Source organism: Microtus pennsylvanicus, chromosome 3 (genome assembly GCF_037038515.1).
Source record: "Microtus pennsylvanicus isolate mMicPen1 chromosome 3, mMicPen1.hap1, whole genome shotgun sequence".
Classification (NCBI taxonomy): domain Eukaryota; kingdom Metazoa; phylum Chordata; class Mammalia; order Rodentia; family Cricetidae; genus Microtus; species Microtus pennsylvanicus.
Window position 1 is genome coordinate 66,522,175 of NC_134581.1, and position 23,433 is coordinate 66,545,607.

The 23,433-nt window shown below is 41.1% G+C and overlaps 1 protein-coding gene across 4 annotated transcripts in view; it reads left to right on the forward strand.

Moving 5' to 3' along the window:
• Nucleotides 1-454: 454 nt before the first annotated feature.
• Nucleotides 455-23,433, forward strand: part of Dmxl2 (Dmx like 2) — a 123,421-nt gene continuing 100,442 nt past the window's right edge. For all 4 annotated transcript variants that reach the window (XM_075965877.1, XM_075965880.1, XM_075965879.1 and 1 more), the window contains exons 1-6: nucleotides 455-718; nucleotides 15,109-15,234; nucleotides 18,430-18,501; nucleotides 21,263-21,341; nucleotides 22,069-22,204; nucleotides 22,836-22,902. In XM_075965877.1, the coding sequence (XP_075821992.1) occupies nucleotides 632-718; nucleotides 15,109-15,234; nucleotides 18,430-18,501; nucleotides 21,263-21,341; nucleotides 22,069-22,204; nucleotides 22,836-22,902 (567 nt within the window). In that variant the 5' untranslated portion in view covers nucleotides 455-631. The remainder of the gene's footprint in view (nucleotides 719-15,108; nucleotides 15,235-18,429; nucleotides 18,502-21,262; nucleotides 21,342-22,068; nucleotides 22,205-22,835; nucleotides 22,903-23,433) is intronic.

The following is a 23,433-nucleotide window of genomic DNA, read 5'->3' on the forward strand; positions in this document are numbered from 1 at the left end:
GATTTCCCAGTGACGGTAGTGTCCTTCCCCTGAGGTCAGAGGCGCTGACCATCACGCACCGTCCTCGAGAGAAGCTTAATCACGCCGCAAACCAGGGCTGCCCGCAGGCTCCGCCCCCGGAGGCCTGTGCCCCAGGTTCCGAGGGAACTCCCGCACGTCTGCGCGCGCAACTGGCACGGAGGGTCCGCGCGACGCGGCGCGCGCAGTTGCCCTGGAGACGGTGGTGCGCGCACGCGCGGCGCCGAGAGCGCGGCCGCGAGTGAGCGTCCTTCTCCCTCCGCGTCGCGTCCCCGCGCCGGGCGTGCGCCGGCCTCTCCTTTGCGCTCGGCGTGACGGCCCGCACGCGCCCGGCTTGCGCGCTCCCCGGCGGCGTCCCCGCCTCACACGCGCCGTGGCCCTGCGCCCGCACTGTGCGCCGGTGCGGCAGGCCGTGGGAGCATCCGGGCATTTCCGCAGCCGAGCGGCGGTCGGGCGGCGGCGGCAGTGGCCGGAGCCTCCCATGGCCGGGCGGCGTCCGTCAGGCGACAGGCGAGTTGGGCGCTGAGTCCCGTGGACGCACAGGAAGCGGCTGCGGCAGGGCGCGGGGCTCGTCCTCTTCTGGCCCAGAGCTCGGTCCAGCCGGGATCCGGAGATGCATCTGCATCAGGTCCTCACCGGGGCTGTCAACCCTGGAGACAACTGCTATTCGGTGGGCAGCGTCGGGGACGTCCCCTTCACGGTGAGCAGGACCGGGGCCTTCCGTAGGGCTGCGAGCGGCGGGCCCACCCACGCCCCCTCGGCTCTGGGCTTGCTGGGGAAGGTTGAGGAATCACCGCCCTCGTTCACCCCGTGAGCGCGCCGCTGGCAGAGCTGGAAGATTCGGGGCAGCCCCCGGGTCTGCGGTGCCGGGAGGTAGTTGTAGCGGCTGTAGCCCGGGGCGGTTTCCACCTGCTCCCGGCTGGCAGCGAACGGTCTCAGTGTGGGACGTGGTGGGGTGTGGAGGCGACGCTGCGCCCTGGCTCCCCGACCAGCCTGCGGCTTTAAACGCGCCCTCTGTGTCTCCCAAGGCAGCATCTTAGCACAAGGGAATAGAAAAATTCGCTCTATTCCGGAAAGAGAAAGGAAATCACCTTTCCAGGAGTGGCCTATCTTATCTGGCGCAAGGTTCCGTTTTGGTAATCCTTTTAGGATTAATACCTTAATCTTTGCAAGGTAGTTTTTTTTTTTTTGTTAACCTGATGTATACATTTTATGACTTTTTTTGGGCGTGTGATAAAGATGTATGTAAACATAACGCTTTCGAAACTAGTACCTACCTTCACAACATAGACATGTTTCTCAACTCGAAGGGATTTAGCAGTTCTTTTTTTGAGAATAGGTTGTTAAAAACCAAGCTCTTCTAGAGATTGTTTTATAAGACATGGATTAACATGAGTTTTTAAAATTAAATTTATATACGGCCCTTCTTAGAAGGAATTATATTAGTGAGACCTCTATTAAGTACATATTGATAACCACTGTGCTTAATAAAATTGGATATTGCTTAGTAATATGCTTTTTGGACAACAGAAACCATTCAATCTGATGTCTAGAGCAGCATGTTTTTAAAACTGCAGAAAAAAATTACAGCAAAACTGCAGAATCATGTAGCAGTGCATTCTGGAACACTATCTGTTTTTGATTCATTAAAAATAGCCCGACAAGGTCGCTTTTGCTCCTTATTAATTTTTATATGTAGTCAGCTCAGCTTTGTTCTAGCTTTGACAGAATCCTTTAAAAAAAACAGGGTTGTTTGACATATACTGTTCGGTCACTATGAGTGGTAGTGTGTTTGGTGCACATGTGACTTAAAACATCATTATAAGGCTCTGTGAGAGGGCTTGCTGGGTTAAGTGCCTGCTACCAAACCTAAAGATCCGAATTTAATCCCTCTGTGGCTCACATGGTAGAAGGAGAGAACAAACTCATTGCAGGTTGCCCTCTGACCTCTACATGGTCACCGTGGTACTCATGTGCGCCCTTCCCCCACAATGAAAATTGTCAAAAAACCCAAAAATATTAGCCTAGAATGGAGGTTGGTCTTTAAGTATGTGGAGATTGTTTGGGGAATAGAGAAAAAAAATGCTTTTGTGTGTTTTAGTGTGTAGAGAAGGAGGAAGTCCCTTAGGATCAGAAGAATGGCTTTCCTTCCCAGCAAGTAAATCTGGACTTTTGATTACGGGTATTTTACCTCTGTCTGGGGTGATGGTCCTTTACTGTGTCCATCTAAAGTGAAGCATTAGCTGGGTGTGGTGGCACACACCCCTGAATCTAGTACTTAGGTGGTAGAGGTAGGAGTCCATGCCTTAAAACAAGCAAAACAGAACACAGGTAATGTTCCCTGCGGAGCTGGTTTGCAGAATTAAGCTAGATTCTTCCTGGAAAGGCCAGTGTAAGAACGGTCAGTGTTTTGCCATATGTGGCCACAGCTCCCACTTTCATTTAGCCTATCACCAAATCTTTGAGATTTACCCCTTTGCATGTCTGTAGTCACCACCTTGCTGGGGAACCTTATGTTCATATGAAAGCTTCCAAATGGGATTCCTATACTCATCTCGGTGTTTCAGGTCTTCTCATGACTGAGTGCTGTTTCATCATGCCACTCTTGGTTTGAGAATGTATGGTCCCTAGCAACCACATCAAGGAATCATCAGCAGATGTCTGGTCGTCTTTCACTTTGACTCTTTCTGTTTTTCACATTGTCTCTGTGACAGTCATCTTACTGTAGCCTATGCTTAAAAACTATTTCTCTTGTTTTAAATTATGTGTTTGTGGGTCTATACAGGTGCCCTTGGACACTCGAGGAGTCAGATCCCCTGGAGCTGAAGTTATAGGGCGTTGTGAGCCACCTGGCATGGCTGCTGGTGACACAACTCAAGTCCCGTGCTCTCGACCACGGAGCTGTCTCTCCAGCCCTGTAGACGACATGTTCATGAGGAGAACCTTGCTTATAAACTTCCCACTAAAACTAAAAATTTATTTGGTTTAGGATGGCTGTCTGGGACAATGTTAGTTTGACCCTCTGGCAAGTGCAAATACAGTTCTACTTTGTACACCTTTCATTTTAGTATCTTAATTATGCATGCCATGCTCCAATTATCTTGCTGTGAACTAGAAATGATCTTCTGGGCATTGTGAAAACATATTTGCTTAAAGATACAATAATAAAATGTTCTCAAGTACTCCAGAATCAACTAACACATACCTCAAATAGCTTTATATATAGTAAAAATAAAATGACAGAAAATGAAGTTTCTTTATATAGAGCATTCTGTTGAGCTTTTAAGAGTCTGATAAAAAAGCTTTCAGTTCTGGATCAGGTGACTAAAGGGGTGCTAGGCATGGCTGGAATGAGTCTTGTGACTATGTTGATGGGCTTTTCTCAGAAATTTCCTTCTTAACAGAGAGCCTGCTCTGAACTGTGTGTGTGCATGTGTGTGTGTCTGTCTAGTCTGTTTGTCTGTCCCCCAGACATGGATGATATAGAAAGAAAGACTGCTTTGCAGCTAGCTAGTGGTTCTAAGTTGATGTGTTGTCTCATATCTTGGGGGACCTTTTCAAAATAGAGTAGATAATTTACTTGGAATCTATAAACTGAAAAAATTAGAATAGAATTGTTCTAGGAAGGTTTTCAGCACTTATGACATTGTAATTAATGGGAAAATAGTGTACTGTGTATTTCACTGTACCATAGTGGGGGGGGGCTTGGTTGGCTGGGCGGGGCTGTAACTGGCTGCTTGGTGATGTCGTGATGCCCCAGCTTGTGCTGTATGAGCATGGTGGTGCAGTTTGTAGTGGGTTGGAGTGACGTGTGCCATTTCATTGGCGACTGTGTGCTGTGATGGTTTTCATTTGTGTTCTGTCAGTGGACAGCAGCTTTCTTTTTTCTTTCATCATTCAGTTGTGACTTTGTAAATATCATTTAAAAACAACATTTTTGTATATTGTTTTTAAAGCATCACCTTTTTAATCAGTCTGTTCTTTTTAGTGTAACATCTAAGTAGTCCAAGAGTGCTTAACATGTTTATGCTTTTTTAATTTATGTTGTCTTCAATTACATTGCTATAAGTGAAAGATTTGAGACTTTTTTTATATTTATTTATTTATTATGTATACAATATTCTGTCTGTTTTTATGCCTGCAGGCCAGAAGAGGGCACCAGACCCCATTACAGATGGCTGTGAGCCACCATGTGGTTGTTGGGAATTGAACTCAGGACCTTTGGAAGAGTAGGCAATGTTCTTAACCTCTGAGCCATCTCTCCAACCCCCGAGACTTTTAATATATATCTCATTTACTATTTATTACTTTCTTGAAAAAAGTCCTCCAAATATTAAATTATTAAATAATTGTAATAATGATGCTTACTAATATAATTTTAAAATTTTGCCATCTGTCCTTAGTTTAATGTGTATTTTTAGATGTATAGAGCAATTGATGTTATTTATTTATTTATTATTTTTTGAGACAGGTTTTCTCTATAGCTTTGGAGGTTGATGTTATTTTAATCTCACATGAATATAGCACCTTAATACAAGTTTGCAGAATTAGTCATTTCCATATGTTTATAATGTATTGGCAGATTAACCATGATGAACTTGAGTGCAAATATGCAGATAGATAAGAACATATATAGTTTGGGAAGATTAGTATTAGGACTCTCCAAGGGCAAGAACATCAAAAACCAAGGATGGAGTAATACAAGGTCTGAATATCAAGCAAGTTCTCTTCATGTAGGATTTTTTTTTTCTTGTCACCCATAGGGCTTTATTAAGCACATACCCTTAGAATGTCGAAAAATATAATCTACAAATGTCATTAATAGCCTTTTGTTGTTTTCTTGAGAGAGGGCCTTGCTGTTTAGCTTAGACTGAATTTCAATTTGTGACGCTTTTATCTCTGCCTCTGGAGTATTAGAATTACAGTACAGACATGTACTACCACGCTTGGCCTACAATTAAAAAATTTAATTAAGCCTGGTGGTGGTAGTGAACGCCTTTAATCCTAGCACTTGTGGGGCAGAGGCAGGCAGATCTGTGAGTTTGAGGCCATCTTCGTCTACAGAGCAAGTGCCAGAACAGGCTCCAAAGCTACAGAAAAACCCTGCCTCAAACCCCCCCCCCCAAAAAAAATTAATTAATATACCCCTAAAAGGTTGGTCTGGATGAAAACTGTTCCTTTAAGAATTTAGAGATAGGGGCTGGAGTGATTGTTTAGCAGTTAAGCCCCGAGGTTCAAGCGTGGCACTTATATGGCAGCTCACAACTTTCGGTAACTACAGTCCCAGAGCATCTCTTCTATACTCTGCCATCACCAGGCATGCAGATGGTGCACAGACACACATATGTACAGCCCAAACACCCTTACACGTAAAAACCAAGAAAAGAATTAGAAGATTGTAGTAATAGGAGTGGCGGGGCCACGTTCCCAGCACCCTGGCCGCCTGCTAGCTTATGCCCGACATAACAACACACAAACTGTATTCATTTAAACACTGCTTGGCCCTTTAGCTCTAGCCCTTACTGGCTAATTCTCATATCCCGATCAACCCATCTCTGATAATCTGTGAGCACCGGTCTTACCAGGAAGATTCTAGCCTACTTCCATCTTGGGTCGGAGCTTCATGGCGCATGCCTCAGAGAGCAGAGCTATCGCGTGTCTGCCCGGAGTGGAGCATGGCGTCTCTCTCTCTGAAGAGACGCCATGCCCCAAGAGGAGAGCTGTGGAGTCTGAGCTCACTTCCTCTTCCTCCCAGTGTTCTGTTCTGTTTACTCCACCTACCTATGTTCTAACCAATAAAAGGGGCCAAGGCAGTTCCTTTATTAGCCAATGACCTTCCTCCATCAGAAGATAGTGTTACATGCTCTTTTTTTCTAGTGATTAGATATGTTTTAACTCTACTGTAGAGTAACATTTTTCTTTTAGAATTATGGCAACACCATAAAGACCAACCTGCTTATACATTTAGCATGTTTGTTGAATGCATAGATGTGCTGGACTCTGTGGAGATTAAAAACCCCCAAAGGGCATAGCCCTGACACAAGGGAGAGAACCAGAGAAGTGGAAAACATAGAAATCTAATAGCAGAATTAAGTCCATTAATCACAGCTGACCAGGTGTATGGCATTATTAGGCACTTGCTGCTGCTGCACTTCTTGTGGAGACTCAGGAGGAATGAGAGGTTACTTTTGCCTGGGATATCAGAGAGTTGGACAGAAAAATGTTCCTGCACTGGTTGGCTATTAACAGGTGTGGCACCACAAATCTGACTACCTATGCATAGAGTGAAGGGGAAGACAGAAGTCAGAGATTTAGAAGGGATTTCAAACTGGACCATTTTTTTTTTTGAGACGGTTTTTCTGTAGCTTTGGAGCCTGTCCTGGAACTAACTCTTGTAGACCAGGCTGGCCTCGAACTCACAGAGATCTGCCTGCCTCTGCCTCCCAAGTGCTGGGATTAAAGGTGTGTGCCACCACTGCCCATTTGGTTTTGGACTGTAACTTTTTGTTTGAGTTGGTAGGCAATATCAAAAACTGTGGACTTATATTTAGTGTCAGTTGGTATGTGTGTGTGTGACTTCTAAGTCCCTGTGTAGATTGTGGATCCCCCCCCCCCCACCTCACCTGAGACAGTCTTTCTATCCAGCCTTTGATATGTAGATCAAGCTGGCCTCTAAGTCAAGAGATTCCCCTGCTTCTGCCTCCTGGATGCTGGAATTTAACCTCAACACCGAGCCCTGTGTAGATTGTTAATTAGCTTTTCTGCTTAGGTGGGGAGATGAGCTGCTTTCCAGAAACTCTGATATGGTCTGAATGCCTTCCTTTACAATGAGTGTCCAAGTACTTCTATGATCTTGATAAAATCACCTGAACATTTTTACATTTTCATCCACGAACATATTCTTAAATAAGGTGCTCTCTACGCATTTAGTGAATTCCTTTAGAAATTCCTGGGGGCCAGAGTGAAAGTGACCAGCACTATAACGTAGTATTGAAGTCTGAGTGTTGCCTTGTCTCTTGAGACCCCATGGTCTGGTACTCTAAAATTTCGGGTTTCGTAAAAAGCCCATTCAGAATTTTTGAAGTAGTGGGCTCACAGCTGCCTCTTCTACATTAATTATTTTATTAATGTGTGTCCACATGTATGTATATGGACATGCATGTACCATGGCATGCATGTAGAGGTGAGAGGACAGTTTGTAGAAGTTGATTATCCCCTTCTAACATGTGGGTTCCAGGGATTGATGTGGTGGTGGGTGCCTTTCCCTGCTGAACCATTTCACCACCATCTACCCCGTCTTTATCTTCTTGCTGTGTTGCTCAGACTGTTCAACTGGCAATTTTCCTCTTTCAGCCTCTCAAATGCTGGGACTACAGTTGTGTGCCACAAACCACTCTTGGAAAAATTTATAACAGTGGTTCTCAACCTGTGGGTTTCAACCCTTTGGAGGGTCGAACAACCCTTTCATAGGGCTCACCTATCAGATATCCTGCATATCAGATAATCACATTACAATTCATAACTAGTAAAATTACAGTTGCAAAGTAGCCGCAAAATAATTTCACGACTTGGGACTCACCACAACATGAGGAACTGTATTTTAATACAGTTAGGGTTAGGGCTGCAGCATTAGGAAGGTTGAGAACCACTGGTGTACAACAAATCAGAATTTTGGTATTTAATCATCAAAAGGAGTACAGAATGTTGTTAACAACCATGGGACTCAGTGGGAAAACAAGTAGTGCATGGGCAGTTGAATTGATGATAGAAAGCAAAGCATTATCATCCACTTTTAATTAGAAGATTATTTTGTGTGTATGAGTTTTTGCCTGTATGTATGCATATGCACCACGTGCATGCTTAATACGCGAGGAGGTGGGACAAGGGTTGTTGGATCCTTTGGATTGGATGTTGTGAGCTGACATGCGGGTGCTGGGAATTGAATTGAATCTAGGTCCTCTGGAAGAGCAGTCAGAATTTTTAATGGCTAAGCCATCTCTACAGCCCCATGGCTAGTTATTTTTTTTTTAAAGCAAGTTTCTAAGTTAGATATGTTAGTATAAATTTTAGATTTTTAATTTTAGAGTTTGTGGAATCCATTTGCAATAGAGTTTTGATCTGGAACTCTTTAATTCATACTGTCAACTTATAAGCCTGTTACTAAGGAGCAGGCACAGCTTATACAAGTTGTGTTACTAAAGAATAGACACAGCTTTACATGGTGTGTGGCTATTTTTTTTCTTTCTTTTAGAGATAGTCTATTGTAATCCTAGGAGTTGGTGTTTGTATACGTGTAAAACCAGTTGCCTAAACTTCTGATCCTCTTATATGAGTGCTTAGGTTTAATGTCCCTGATCTTACACATCTGACAGTTAACTGACTCCTGACTGAGAGGTCAGTGGTTATAAAAGGGCTTTCTGAATAGAATCTGACTCTCATTGAATATGATAATTTGATGGGGTGACTTAAAGGAAAAATGATATTTTATATGGGGGTGGACTGGAGTGGGGTGGTGGAAAGAGGAGGATCAGGAAGAGAAACAGCAAAATCAGACCTCTTCCTCTTCCTGCTCCACTTCTTTCTCCTGTTTCTTCTCCTCTTCCTGTTTCTCCTTCTTTTTCTTCTATAAATAGATGCATTTTCATCACATCCTCTAAATATTGCGTTCTTCCCCAGACATAATAATAATTAATTATACTAAATCATAGTGATAGTTTTCTCCTATGACTTTAGGAAAAGCCCAGGAAATCAGAGTTATTTGGCAAGCAGGTGGCAACAGACATGTGCACTGGTTCCTTCCCCCCAACAAGATGAAAACAACAAAACCAAAAGAAGAAAGCATATATAAAGTTTGGTTTATACTCAGTTCACAAACTTATGTAGCTTATTTAGTAGCTACAGTTCAAAAATGAAATTCTGGCTGTACAGAGCTGTAATATCAGCTACTTGGGAGGTTTGAGGCAGGAGGACCATAAGGGCAATCTGGGCTGCAGAGTGAGTTCAAGGAACTTAAGCCTGGGGAACTTAGCAAGCCTCTGTCTGAGACTATAACAGGTGGGCTCACTATCAAGGCTAATCAAGGGTATCCACCATGGTCAGCTGGTTCAGAATACATCTTTTATAAACGTGTAACAAAAGGGTATGCACATGCGTATAAGATGTGCACCTAGGTACAGTCGTATAGATGAATGGACAAATGTTTTAGTTAGCTCAGCTAAAGCCGTTTGTTTCATAGAACACCATTTTTATTTGAAAGACCATCTGATAAACCAAAGCTATTTAGATATTTGGCAGTCATTTTCTCAAAAATGAACGAAGCAAAGGTGCTCTTTCAAAGATTTGACATTATTTTCTGGCAGTGCTAAAAATCAAGTTAGAATTAGAAATATGGAACGATGGACTTGTAAAACGAACTTTATAGCTTTCCAAATAAAGAATTTCCTTTTAAGGACAATGATATTATAGGAGTATATAGCTTTTTTGGCTGGCCTGAAACTCACTATGTAGAAAGCTGGGGAACTTTCAGTGATCTCCCCACCTCAGCTTCCCTAGTGACAGAGTTACAGGTGTGTGCCTCTATACCTGGCCTATAAAGTGTAATATTTTGATATTGTGTAATATTATGGGTTAATATTTAGAAACTCTTCACAAGCTGGCATATCAGGATAAAAGTAAGATGATCTCAGGTGTTCAAGGTTAAAAAAAGATACATGGATTCCAGCATGACATTACACAGGAAAAGGCAAAGGTAGCCTTAGGCTTGATTAGCTCCTGGGAATCTGTGTACTGGAATATTCTTTCTGTTGTTAGATTTAGTCTGAATGCCTAGGGTCCTGAATCTTATCCACCACTCCACCTAGATTGTTTATTAGAACAATATAATTTATAATGATATCGTGTTTCCCTTCTGGGATGCTGGGATTATTAGATTCTGGAGTTGTTTTGTAGCTGTATCCTTCAGGACTGGGATTCATAACTCTGCATTTTGATTGGGTCTGGATTTCTGTAATTGTCTTTACCTGTTGCAAAGAGATGTTTCCTTGATGAGAGGTGAGGACTACACTTACCTGTGGGTGTAAGGACAAATGTTTAGAGTGCAGTTAGGGATGGTGATTTAGGAAAGCAATGGTTCTCCAAGATCCATGACGTCACTGGCCTTCATTAGCTCGGTTCCAGTACCAGGTGTAGTTTTTCTCTTGTTGAGCAGGTCCTAAGTCCAATTGTAGAGCTGTTGATTACTTCCAAGATGTACATGTCACTATTGCACCCTTATGGTTGTGAATGCCATGGTGGTCATTGTTTTGAGTTATAGGTATTTATAGCTAGGCAGGACTGTTGGTTTCTTCTGGTACCATGAAAGCAAGTCCTTGAGAGGAGACATTCAGGTTAGTTTCAGCTCAGGACTCTCTGGGTCCTGTTTCTGAAGTGTGGGTGCTTTTAGCAATAGGGACTTACATTCCATCTCTTGGGGAGAACCAAGGGCAATAACAGTGGGCTGTATGTTTTGGTTATCTCTTGGACAGCCCTGGCCAACAACTCAGAAGAAGGTGTTTCATGCCTGATATTTAGTTTTTTGTTAGATGGTTATTAGCTCTAGGAGGGAACATTGTCAGCCCATATGGGAAATGCTCATATAAATTATGTATATGTATTTATACACAGAATTATGTTCTTTGTAGGTTTGTTTTATGTAGTTACTTAATAGTATGATTTCTGATGACTTTTTCAGACATCCTTATTGTTATTTTTTCCTCCTCTCTATTTCTTCGGTATTTTTCTAGCTCCCTCCTCCCCCTTTTAGGTTGAGTCTCCCTATGTTGCCAGGCTGGTAGGTTTAAGGTCATTTCCTTCCTCAGCCCTGATTAGTTGGTACTAAGGAGCGTGGCACTCTGCACTTGGCTCTTGGGAAGATTTTGTCATTCTGTGCTTTGTCTTTGTGGCTGTTAGACAAGACATATTTGTGAGTCAACATTAGCATCCCAAGACTGTTCTTTGGAGGTAACTTGTACAACCTCCAGACAGTGCAGACGGTCCTCTGATCTTTAGTTCTTTGCTTGTTTACAGAATACAGAACACCCCGATAGAGTCACCTAATGATGTGTTTCCTAGACTGTGTCCCCACCAGGGAGTGACACAGTTCTATTTTTATTTTGTATTTTCTTAGGGAAAGTCAGATTCATGTAAAGAATTTTAAACATTTTTGTTTTTGTATTTAACTTTGTTATTAGTGTTTTGAGATAGGGTCTTACTCTTTGACCCTGGCTGGCCTGGAAATTATAGTAATCCTCCTGCCTTAGTTGGTCAAGTACTGGAATGGCAAACATGAGCCACCCTATTTGGCATTTACTTGACATTTGTGTTTAACTATTTGAAATATATAAGAAATGTGAGAGGTTGAAAAATGAATTACAATACTAATTTTTTATGAAAATAACATTGCCAGTGCAATTATCTAAAAATAAAGTGAGAGGGGCTGGGATAATCAGACATGCTTCATCATTGTTTCAGGTGACCTTAAAAATCTCTAAAGAAGGAAACGGGCCCTGCGGTGGTGGCGCACGCCTTTAATCCCAGCACTCGGGAGGGAGAGGCAGGCGAGTCTCTGTGAGTTCGAGACCAGCCTGGTCTACAAGAGCTAGTTCCAGGACAGGTTCCAAAACCACAGAGAAACCCTATCTCGAAAAACCAAAAAAAAAAGATGGAAACGGTATCCTTATCATGGCAATTTAGTATATCACAGTACTTTTTGCCTTTAATAAGTGATATGGAATGTTTTTATCAAGTGTTGAAAAACACTCTATTAAAGTCAAAAGAGAGGGTCATTTTGTTTTGTAGCCCTAGCCAGTTTGCAAGGCTGCACAACTTGTCTCTCCTTTGCATGTGGGGCATCAGTGCATATCCAGGACATCAGAGCTGCTTCATTTACCTAGCACAGAGGGGCCCAGGGCCATGCTCCCTGGAGTTACTGTAGCATTTGCTTAGTGAGTGCTCATTTTTCTCCTGTACCAGAAATTCTTCTTCTGACAAAACTGGGTTCTGAAAATGAAGAACTGAGCCAAAAAACAAAATCATTTTTGATTTCTGAAATTTAACATCTTTTTAGTAACTGTAGACTTTGTAGAAGCCATTTCAACTATTGGTTTTTAAAATGTTTTAAATTTATTCTTTTCTCATATCATCCCAACCACAGTTTCCCCTACTGGATCCTCCTGTTCCTACCATTACACGCCCCCATTCCACCCAGGATACCTATTCTGTTTTCCCTTCCCAGGGAGATTCACATTGTCCCTCATCGAGCCTCCTTTTTACTTAGCCGCTCTGGGTTTGGGTTGTAGCATGATTATCCTTTACTTTACAAGTAATATATACTTATAAGTGAGAACATAACATGTTTTTTTCCTTTTTCTTTGGTGTGTGTGTGTGTGCTTTTTTTAAATCAGGTGATGTGGTAAGTATTAGAATTACACAGCTGAATGTGGCCCTTCTAGGACAGATAGCACATTGCAGTGTAGTAAGACATGCTCTCTCTGTGTAGTAAGGCATATGATTACACAGTGGAAAGACCAGGAATTTTGTTTCTTATGGTTTGACTTTTGAAGTAGTATCTCAAATATAGTTCAAATCTTGAACTTTGTATGTGACTGTAGATGACTTTGAACTCCTGATCCTCCTGGCTGAGTGTAGGGATTACGTGTATGTGCCACAACGCCCAGCTTAGAGCAAGACATTTTTTAAAATTTTAATTTTGTGTAGATAGGTGTTTCACCTGTATGCGTGTCTGTGTACCATATGTGTGCAGGGCCAGAAGAGGGCATCACATTTCTCTGAAACTGGAGTTACAGATGATTTTAAGAAGCCATATAGATACTGGGAACTGAGCCCAGGTCCTCTGTAAGAGCAGCCAGTGCTCTTAGCCAAGCTGTCTCACCATTCCTGGAACAGGAACTTTTTTTTTAAGGTTTACTTTTATTTATTATGTGTACAGTATTCTCAGCATTCTGTCTGCGTGTATGCCTGCAGGCCAGAAGAGGGCACCAGATTTCATTACAGATGGTTGTGAGCCACCATGTGGTTGCTGGGAATTGAACTAAGGACCTCCTGAAGAGCAGTCAGTACTCTTAACCTCTGAGCCATCTCTCCAGCCCCGAACAGGAACTTCTTGTGAGGCAGATAAACCTTCACTCTGTATACTTGGGCTAATGACTGATGTTCTCTGGGCCTCAGTTTCCTCACAAAAGCAGGCTGTGAGTCTACGTAGTGAAGGTACTGTTCTCAGGTCACAGTAAGTGGTAAGCTGTTGGGGAAGGCTTTGGGAGATTCCCTTCCAGTAGGTTTTCTGCATCCATTGTGTTGCTAGCTAGAAATTAGCAGCAGCAAGGCAATGTTACCTTTTTCAGCTCCACATTTTTTTGATTGATTTTTCCTGGTACTTAGATTTTTAGAACCAAAAATTGTTAGGTTACCTATCTCTGCTAATGTTGAGATTACAAGTTCCTTCTACCATGCCTATTTGATTGTTATCCAGGGAATACTTTGTTTTTGGATTTCAAAATAGTTTTTATTTGATTCATAGTTCTAGAGGCTGGAAAATCCTAGAGCATGATGTAGTAGTACCTTGGCAGTGGGTGGCTCCGGGGAAAGAGTAAGTCTGTTCTCTTCAGGACTGTGTCCCGAGAGGCTGCTCATACTCCAGCAGATGATTCTACATCCATGCAGACAGGCAACATTAAGCAGACACACTGGTTTTGTTTTATTAAATGTGAGTGTGGGGATCAAATTCTTCATGCTTACGAGGTAATCCCTTGTATCTACTGAGCTATCTCTTCAGCATCCCCACCCCATGCTTCTGATAGAGGATCTTCCTATGTTCCTGCAGGCTTTGAACTGGTAATGATCCTCCTGTATAATCCCATGTTCTTTCAGACATGAAACTTCTGATTTAATAAGCTTGGGATATATTTTTAAGCAAATTTATTAAGTAATTTCAACGCAGCCAGATTTGAGAACCATTGCGGAATTAGAAAAACAAGCTTCCTTCCGGCTAAGGAGTGTGTTGCTATCCCTTGGAAACAGTGAGGGATAAATGCCTTAATGTCCGAGCAGTGAGTGTGCTGCATAGCATCTGTCAGCAGCGACACACAGTATAGAAGCAGCCGTACGCATAGTTATCCAGAAAATTCTCTCTCTCTTTGCTCCCTTTCTCTCCCTTTCTTTCTCACTGCAGAACGATCATACCTTTGTGTCCGTCCTTGCAGTCATCCCAGATTCCTGTTGTATCTATTATGGACAGGAGCCATGTTTGGAGGTCCCTCTTGAGCACATTCCTGTCTGGAGTAGTTAGTATTTACTTGACATATAACTCGGGGAAAGAGTACAAGAATCATAAGGACCTGAGTTTGGATATTTTCCATTTAAATCTTGGGCAAATGAATGAACTTGATTCTTTATATAACAACAACAACAACAAATACTATTCTAGATTTTTTTCTAAGATTAAAGAGGGTGTGGTATCTTTATTTAGTCTATCCTTTGTCTTTTGCCTCTATCATGTAGGTCTCTGTCATGGCAGCTAGCCATTTTGTTTTGGTAGGTAATTTACCTAGTCATGTCTTAGTGTGTGGCATACTGCCTGGATCTTCATATTTCTCTACCAGATCTGTAAGTTGGGTAGCTTGTGCTGCAGAGTGCATGTCTGATAGCCATTTTGATTTTTCCCAAGTCTGCTTTGAACTCTGAGGATACATTGCTATTTTCAGCGACTGACTTATTATTTTTATTATTTCCTTTATGGCTTTCAGAGGTGAGCTAAAAAAAAGTCTAAATAGCAATTCTTTAGCTTTAGATACTGATTCTGTAGTGTACAAAAACTGGAAGAACTTTTGCCTCCTGAAACCAGTTTTTGAATGATAATGCATGGAATGCCCTTGATTTATGTATTTTGATATGAATTTTAGTCTTTTTACTTGTATATTAACTGTTTTGTAAGAAATGCTAAGGTATACCTTTGTATTAGTAACAGAATCCAAGATCAAACTATGTAATAATAATTCAAAATTATATCTCTTATGTGTCATAAACTTTCCTTTTTAGGCATATGGATCAGGCTGTGATATTGTTATTCTGGCGAGCGACTTTGAATGTGTGCAGATCATCCCTGGTGCTAAACATGGCAACATCCAAGTCAGTTGCGTGGAGTGCTCTAACCAACATGGAAGAGTAAGAGATTTAATTACTTAAGTGTCAATTAAATGTACTTAATTCTCTCAGAGTATTTGCATGAGTTGTGGCTTTGCTCTACCAGCATCTTCACTGTGTTGGCAGATTGCAGGCCTCTCTGTCTTAGCTATTTTGGTGATCTGTAACTGAAAATTCCTAACCTTTAAGCCAGTAAGAGAGGAGGAATCAATTTCTTCCAGATTCCAATACCAGCCTTGTTTGTTTTTGAGATGAAGTCTCACTGTGGTGTGTAGGCTGGTCTTCACTCCCGGACACAGTGAGCCTGTCTGTTTCAGCGTCTGCCAAGAGCTGGAGCAGCAGGCCTGGCCTTGGATCTGCAGTCACAGTGAATGCTTATCAAGAAGGTTAGTGAGGCCAGGGCAGTGGTGGCGCACGCCTTTAATCCCAGCACTCGGGAGGCAGAGGCAGGCAGGCGGATCTCTGTGAGTTCGAGGCCAGCCTGGTCTGCAAGAGCTAGTTCCAGGACAGGCATGAAAGCTACAGAGAAACCTTGTCTCAGAAAAAAACCAAAACAACAACAAAAAAAGAAGTTGTTTAGTGAGTTGTGTCTACTATAATATGTCACACAGATGGCTTGAGTTTGTTAATTTAGTGAAAGTTTGTTGAGTGAATATTTAAGAATTTATTCAAACTTTGTAACAGATGCTTTATTTTGAAATAGTTAAACTGTATCTTGTGAACTTCTTTCTCAGATTTTCTTTTTTCTTTTCTCATTTTTCAAATAACAAATACTAATGTATATTTAGTGAATTTGTGCATATATATTCTATGAATTCAGTAAGAATAATATGTGACAGTTGTATGTCACTATATAATTATAAATAGGAGGTTTTAAAACTATGATAGGTAATTACAGTGATTTAAACATCCTTAGTTTTCTAGAAGTTGTTCTTTACTGGATAACATTCTATTGAGGATATGTTAAATCAGGGTCTCCATGGTAATAGATAGTAATCATGCAAGTTTATGCCAAATAATAAATAATGATTATTATCCAGTTTCTCCTGCCTCAGTCAGTTGTTTGTATCAGGTTTAATAGTTATGTAGTGCACATTACTTGGTAGTAATCCTTTTGAAGACCTGTTTTCTGCTGGTCTCTTGTGTTTGCTTCCTGCTGTTTTGACTTTCTTTGCAGTTTTTTTCCCAGGAAGTGTTATTTCCACTTATCTTTAGAGAACACCCAGCACCATCTTTCTTTTATTACTTTTTTGTCACTCTTCTCTCTAGGCCAATCAAGGTAACTTTTAAACTTGCCTAGTGTTTTATGATAATTGCCAGAGATCAATTTTAATAAATTACTTAAGTGTTCATGATAATCACAATTAAATTTTGTGGGAGTAAGAATTATTATTATTATTATTTTCGGGACAGGGTTTCTCTGTAGCGTTGGAGGCCGTCCTGGAACTGGAACTAGCTCTTGTAGACCAGGCTGGCCTCAAACTCACAGAGAACGGCCTTCCTCTGCTTACCGAGTGCTTGGATTAAAGGCATGTGCCACCACCACTGCCCAGCTGGGAGTAATAATTTAAAAAATATATACAATAAGGCTGGCTGAGATGAGAGGATTGCTTAAACCTAGTAATTTAAAACCAGCTTGGTTAACACCATAAGACTTTATCTCAGAAGTAAAAATATTAAAATATGCAGATGATTGTATTCATAGCTGTGGGGAGCAGACATGCTGTTTCTATGCGCCTTACCTGGGTAAAGATGGCAAAATTGGCACATTTTTATATTTTTCACCCCTGTGATGGTGTCACATTTCTGACTTCTTGTTAACAAGGCATTTGAAGTAGCTTCCCTGACCTACTGTGGATTGAAAACTTTTTCTTGGAAGGCATGTTAAATATTTAGGTAGCAGCTTTAAAAGGGGGAAAAGCCTGACCTGTCTGTCTGCTGTCTGTCTGTCTACCTATCCATCCAGCTAGCTAGCTAGCTAGCTACCTACATATCTACCTACCCACATAGGCCTGTGACTGACCAGGGTAGACGGTGTGAAGAGGGATGGCTTCGGTCTGTTTCCTGATGCTAATTATCTCCTTGTCAAGAGTATGATAAATTGGGAGCTACTTCCAGGAATTGTTACAAAAGGGCTCTGGCCAGGCAGGGGTGGCACATGCCTTTAATCCCGGCACTCAGGAGGCAAAGACAGGTGGTCTCTTGTATTAGAGGCTAGCCTGGTCTACAAAGTGAGTTCCAGGACAGCCAGAAATATACAGAGAAACCCTGTCTTCAAACACCACAAAAGAAAAGGTAAAAGAAGATGGGCACTGGTGTCTTAGGAACTGAGAACTTATAGTCCTTCCTACCAGGTGTGACCTAGAGCAGACCAGCCCTGGTTCCCACACCTTGAGTGCAAACATTGGCAGCGGCTTCTCTATCCAGGTGCTGTGGGTCGTTCAGTGATTTTCTTCATTGTGTCTGTCCCTTTCTCAAGGTGATTTTTCAATTGGTATTTTCTGTTTGGTGATACAGTTAAAGCCATTTTGTGACATATGCTTAAAGCCTGTTATCATTTGATGATTTTTAAAAACGTCTCATGATTTTTATATTTTTACTGGATTTTAAACAGTGCTCATAAAGAGTTGTGCCGCTGAAAATATTTTTGTCACTGAAGTCATTTCTATATTAAAAACATTAAAAGTTTAAAATTACATTTTTTAATTTAGTGTGTGTAGAGATCAGAAGACAGCTTGCAGGAGTCAGTGTTCTTCTGCTATGTGTGTTCTGGAGATTGGACTCAGGTTTTCAGGCTTGGTGGCAAGTACCATTACTCTATTATCTCTCTGGTCCAAAACCAAATTCTTACAGAAAATCTAATTTCTAAGATAGACTTTGTAATCCCAACAGGATTAGAGTCAGAAGATCAGGAGTTCCTGGCCAGCCTTAGCTACATAGCAAGTTTGAAGCTAACCTGGACTACCTGAGACCCTGTCTGAAAAAAAAAAAGTTGGTTTTTGAATAGGACAACTTCGTAATTCTTAGAGCTACAGATTTTTTTTTTGATAACAGAGATTGTTAAATCTAGTATACTGCCAGGCTTATTTGTAGAAATAAATTATGGAGATAAATTGGACTTAGATTGTATGAAATTAGTTTGTAATTACTGTGCAAAGAAGGTTATCTGTATTTCACCCTTTCCTAAATACTACCCTTGTTTTCATTCTCCTTTAGGTTGCAGCTTCATATGGGAATGCTGTTTGTATTTTTGAGCCCCTGGGCATAAATTCCCATAAGAGGAATAGTGTAAGTATTAATTGATAGAATATTTTAAGAATTTGGTTAACTTTTTTTCTTGGTACTTAGAATCCACTTACAATAGCAGTAGAGAGCTCCGTAGGAAGCAGTACAAGCAGTTGGGGAGGGGGGTAGCTGCAGCTGTGATGCTAGGAAAGGCCTTTTAGAAACCTAAGTTTCTACAGTGTTGCTAATTGCCTTTGTTGTGCTGAGGTCTCCCCTAGTCTGAACTGCTCATCCTTTTGCTTGGATTGCTAGTCTCTTGCTAGTTTCTGATTCTAATGGCCTGCCCTTCTTCCTTCTCAGAGAATTTTAAAATTCTGTAAGGGCGCCATATTTTTTGCAGATCGTAAACCTGCAAATAGATTATAACCTCCCTTCTTCCTCCCAGCACCACACTATTCTCCATCAGAATTCATCCCTATTCCAGTCACGTTCCCTTTAGGGCTAGAGCACTGGCTGTTCTGTGGATGACTTAGAATAGTATCTAGTGTATCAGATCTCCCCAACATTTCTTTGGTGGAGTTATGCACTTAGGTAAGTTTACTAACCAGCTAAGTGGTCTAGCACATCACATTGAGAACCATTCACATATATACTAAATGCTGTATTTTATATTGTTGAATGCTAAAAAAAAATCCTATAAGGTTAGAATTATCAACCACTTAAAAAATTTACACTGGGTCTGAAAAAGCCTAGGATAAAACTGGACTCGCTGAACATAGCGGACAATGAGGACTACTGAGAACTCAAGAACAATGGCAATGGGTTTTTGATCCTACTGCATGTACTGGCTTTGTGGGAGCCTAGGCTGTTTGGTTGTTTACCTTACTAGACCTGGATGGAGGTGGGTGGTCCTTGGACTTCCCACAGGTCAGGGAACCCTGACTGCTCTTTGGGCTGACGAGGGAGGGGGACTTGGTTGGGGGAGGGGGAGGGAAATGGGAGGCGGTGATGGGGAAGAGACAGAAATCTTTAATAAATAAATAAATTTTACACGTGTGCTGGTGAAGAAGGCTCACATGTGCAGGTGTGAGGACCTGAATTTGAATATCCTGAATGCATGCAGAACTGGAAGCAGTTGTAAGATGTGAGGTGGAGACAGGAGAATTGGGACCAGCTTGACTGGTATCCTTAGTGATAAATAACAAAGAAACCCTGTCTGAACAAGGTAGAAGAGAGAACTAGATACCCAGGGTATCTTGTTTTCTTGAGAGTTTTATCTAGTTTTCTTTTTTAGACAGTGAGTCCATTTATGTGCATTAATAAAAATTTCAAAAAGATTTATTTTTATTCTCTGTGTGTGAGTGCATGTGTGCCGTGTGTACAGGAGCCCATGGAGGCCAGAAGAGAGTGTCAGATTTTGTGTAGCTAAAGTTACAGGTGGTTGTGAGGCTCCTGAAGTAAGTGTTAGGAACAGGACTTGGGTCCTCTGGGGGAGCATCAGGTGCTCATAACTGCTGAGTCATCTCTGGCCCTAATCAAAAGAATTTTAACATCTTTATAATAGGCACTGCATGTGCTGATGGTAGAAGACTAGAGCTTGGATGCAGACACAGGAGGATCACCACAGACAGGGCAAAGTTATATGGCTAGACCCCATCTCAAAAAGAAAACTAAAACCAAAAAACCAAAGACAAAGCAAAAAGATAAAAATACAAAACTAAAGACTCTTTACCCAGACCTTTTCCAACCCCATTCTTTTATTTATTTATTTATTTATTAACAATTTCTACCTCCTCCCATTTCCCTCCCTATCCCCCTCCCTCTCCAGTCCAAAGAGCAGTCAGGGTTCCCTGCCCTGTGGGAAATCCAAGGGCCTCCCCGCTCCATCCAGGTCCAGGAAGGTGAGCATCCGAACAGGCTAGGCTCCCACAAAGCCAGTACATGCAGTAGGATCAAAACCCAGTGCCACTGTCCTTGGCTTCTCATCAGCCCTCATTGTCGGCCATGTTCAGAGAGTCTGGTTTGATCACATGCTCCATCAGTCCCAGTCCAGCTGGCCTTGGTGAGCTCCCATTAAATCAGCCTCACCATCTGAGTGGGTGGGCGCACCCCTTGCGATCCTGACTTCCTTGCTCATTCCAGCCCCATTCTTAACAACAACCATATATACAGGTTATGGTAGTAGTTGCCCCTAATCTCAGTACTTGGGTGGTTGAAGCAGGAGAGTCAGAAGTTCCAATTCATCCTTTGCTACATAGCAAGTTCCAGGCCTGCCAGGACTACTTGAGACCAGACCCTGTTCAAAACAAGCAAATTCTCCCCCTCCCATCAAAAAAAGCCAGAAACGAGACAAACACAAGCATCAGCCAACAGTGGCAAATCCCTGAAGATTATCGTGACCTTCCTTCACTTCAAGTGTTGCTGTCTGTAGGAAAGTCAGACAAATAAGCAGTAATTGTGTAGCACCAGTGTTGTGATGGCAGAACAGGCAAGCGTTCCCTATGCTGATAGGCTGTCAGTTCGGGGGTGATGGTTTAGGCAAATCATCACAAAGCATACGGATTTTCAGATGGAGGAGTGAAGGGAAGGATGTCTCGTGTTCTGAAAATGTGTTAGTAGTTTGAGAGGACATGTTTAATTGGGCGTGCAAGCTGCTCTCTATGGCAGCATGACCTGTAAGTGGGAATATTGAGAGTTATTTCTAAAATAGTTGTGTAATATTTGCATTTTTATAAGTTTCTTTTAGTTGAAGAAAATGATAAAATAGTGGAATTTGGGGATATTTTAAAAACACATTTTTTCTCTTTCTCTCTACGTGTTTCAGCAACTCAAGTGTCAGTGGCTTAAAACTGGGCAGTTTTTTTTGAGTTCTGTGACATACAACTTAGCATGGGACCCTCAAGGTATTTAACAACTATACTCAGAAATTATTAAAATAAAGCATTTGATTTGAATGTATAAATAAAATGTGATAATCTTTGATGATAAAAATTACCAATGTTCTATTTTTGTTGATGAGTAAATACAGCTTTTTCTTCTTGGTATGTATTGCTTTATACTGAGCTTAATCCTCCCTTCTTTTTTTGCTTTTGCCTTTTACTGTTATATTTCAAGAATCAGTGATTTTTTTTAGTTAACTTTTATGTACAAAACTCATAAATAAGACAGGAATGAAAGCATCCTTTATCTTATTTTGTTATTGTGTATTTCAGGAAATTACTGTCTTTAATTTGTAAAGATAAGTAGCCATTGTCTCCTTTCATATTCACAATAAGGGCTGTTTCATAGTCTGTGTAGAAACATTTATTTTTAGTTGTGTCTCCTACCTTGAGAAGACTGCATTGTAGAAGGTGTCTGAGATGTGCTGTTCCACTCTGGCTACTCTAGTATTGATTGCTAGGGGAAGTCTTTGTAGTGTTTGTTTTCTCTCAAGTCTTCCCTAAGAGTGACTCTTGTTAGGTTTGTTTTTACTTTCCTCCTAGGGGATTTCTTTTGAACTGACCCCATATGTTTTTCATAGATGGTATTGTAGATTTTTGCTTAATAGTTTACAGACCTAACAGAACTGTGTTTGCATTTCTTTCTGTAGATACTCCTTGGTTACTCATCAGAACATTTTTAAATTTTCAGATAACAGATTGTTGACAGCAACTGATTCTATTCAGTTGTGGGCTCCACCAGGAAGTGATATTCTAGAAGAGGAGGAAGAAATTGACAGTAAAATCCCTCCTGTTCTAAATGATTGGAAGTGTGTCTGGCAGTGCAAGTCAGTGTCTAAGTCCGTTGTAATATTACTTCGCAAAAAAAATACTTACTAAATTATGTTCCTTCTTACAGAGGTCTTTAGTTTTGGATGGTATTGTATTTTAGAAATCGAAACTGTAGCCTTTTTTCTAACCAAAACACATTATAGTATCATTCTTTAATCTGTGCGTTAGTTTATTCCCCCAAAGTAAAATATTTTCAAATATTTTCATATTTACAGTTCAGTACTTGAGTTGACAGACTTGACACATAGGATTGCTCATTAATGAGTTGGAATATGGTGGTGACGGGAAGATATGAAAGCATCTAGCTTCCTGTAGTTGAATGATGACTGTCCTACTAGTGTTAGCATGGGCTACATAGAGAGAGATACTTCTCTGGGAAAGTGATAAACTCTTTTTAACATGTGATAATGAGGATTTTGATTAATGTGGATGTAGGAATATCATCTATTACTTAATTGTTTTTGAAAGTTACTTTGAATTAGTTTTATTTATATTTTTAGTAAGGTGAAATACTGTGTATTGTTATGGGCAGAAACACTCCTAGTAAGATGATTGTGACATTGATATTTGACTGTTTATGCGTAGAATGCATTGTGTTCTGAACGTGCTGCTTTTGTTTGCTTTCAGAACCTCAGTGTCTATACATCTGATGGAATGGTCTCCTGATGGTGAATATTTTGCTACTGCTGGAAAGGTAAGGGAGCAAGCCAAAAAAAATAAATATTCAGACAAAACAATTGAAAATACCCTTACGTTCATTTTCAGTTCTGTCTTCCATAAATTGAGACAATTCTGCATAGCTTCCTTGAGGCATAAGAATGTCTGTGAGGCTGGGTATATAGCGCAGTGATGGCAAGCAGTGGTTCCCATTGGTGAAGTCCTGAGCTCAATTCTCAGCTCTGTAAAATGGAAAACTAATGTTTGTAAAAGATCTGGTATGATCTCTACAGATAGTACGTATTTGGAAAGTAATGGCGATTATTATTCCTCTTTTATTTTTGTGCAATTATATTAAAGTTTTTTTACATTTATTATTTGTGTGTGTATGTGTGTGTTTGTATATGGGGGCAAAGAGAGAATGAGTATGGTGTATGGAAGTCAACTTACAAGAATCAGTTCTCCTTGTACATGTGGGTTTCATCAGGCCATGCCTACTGGGAGTCTTTCTCTCTGTGAGTTTACATTTAATTTTTTAATTAATTTTTGAGAATTTTATGTATGGTGT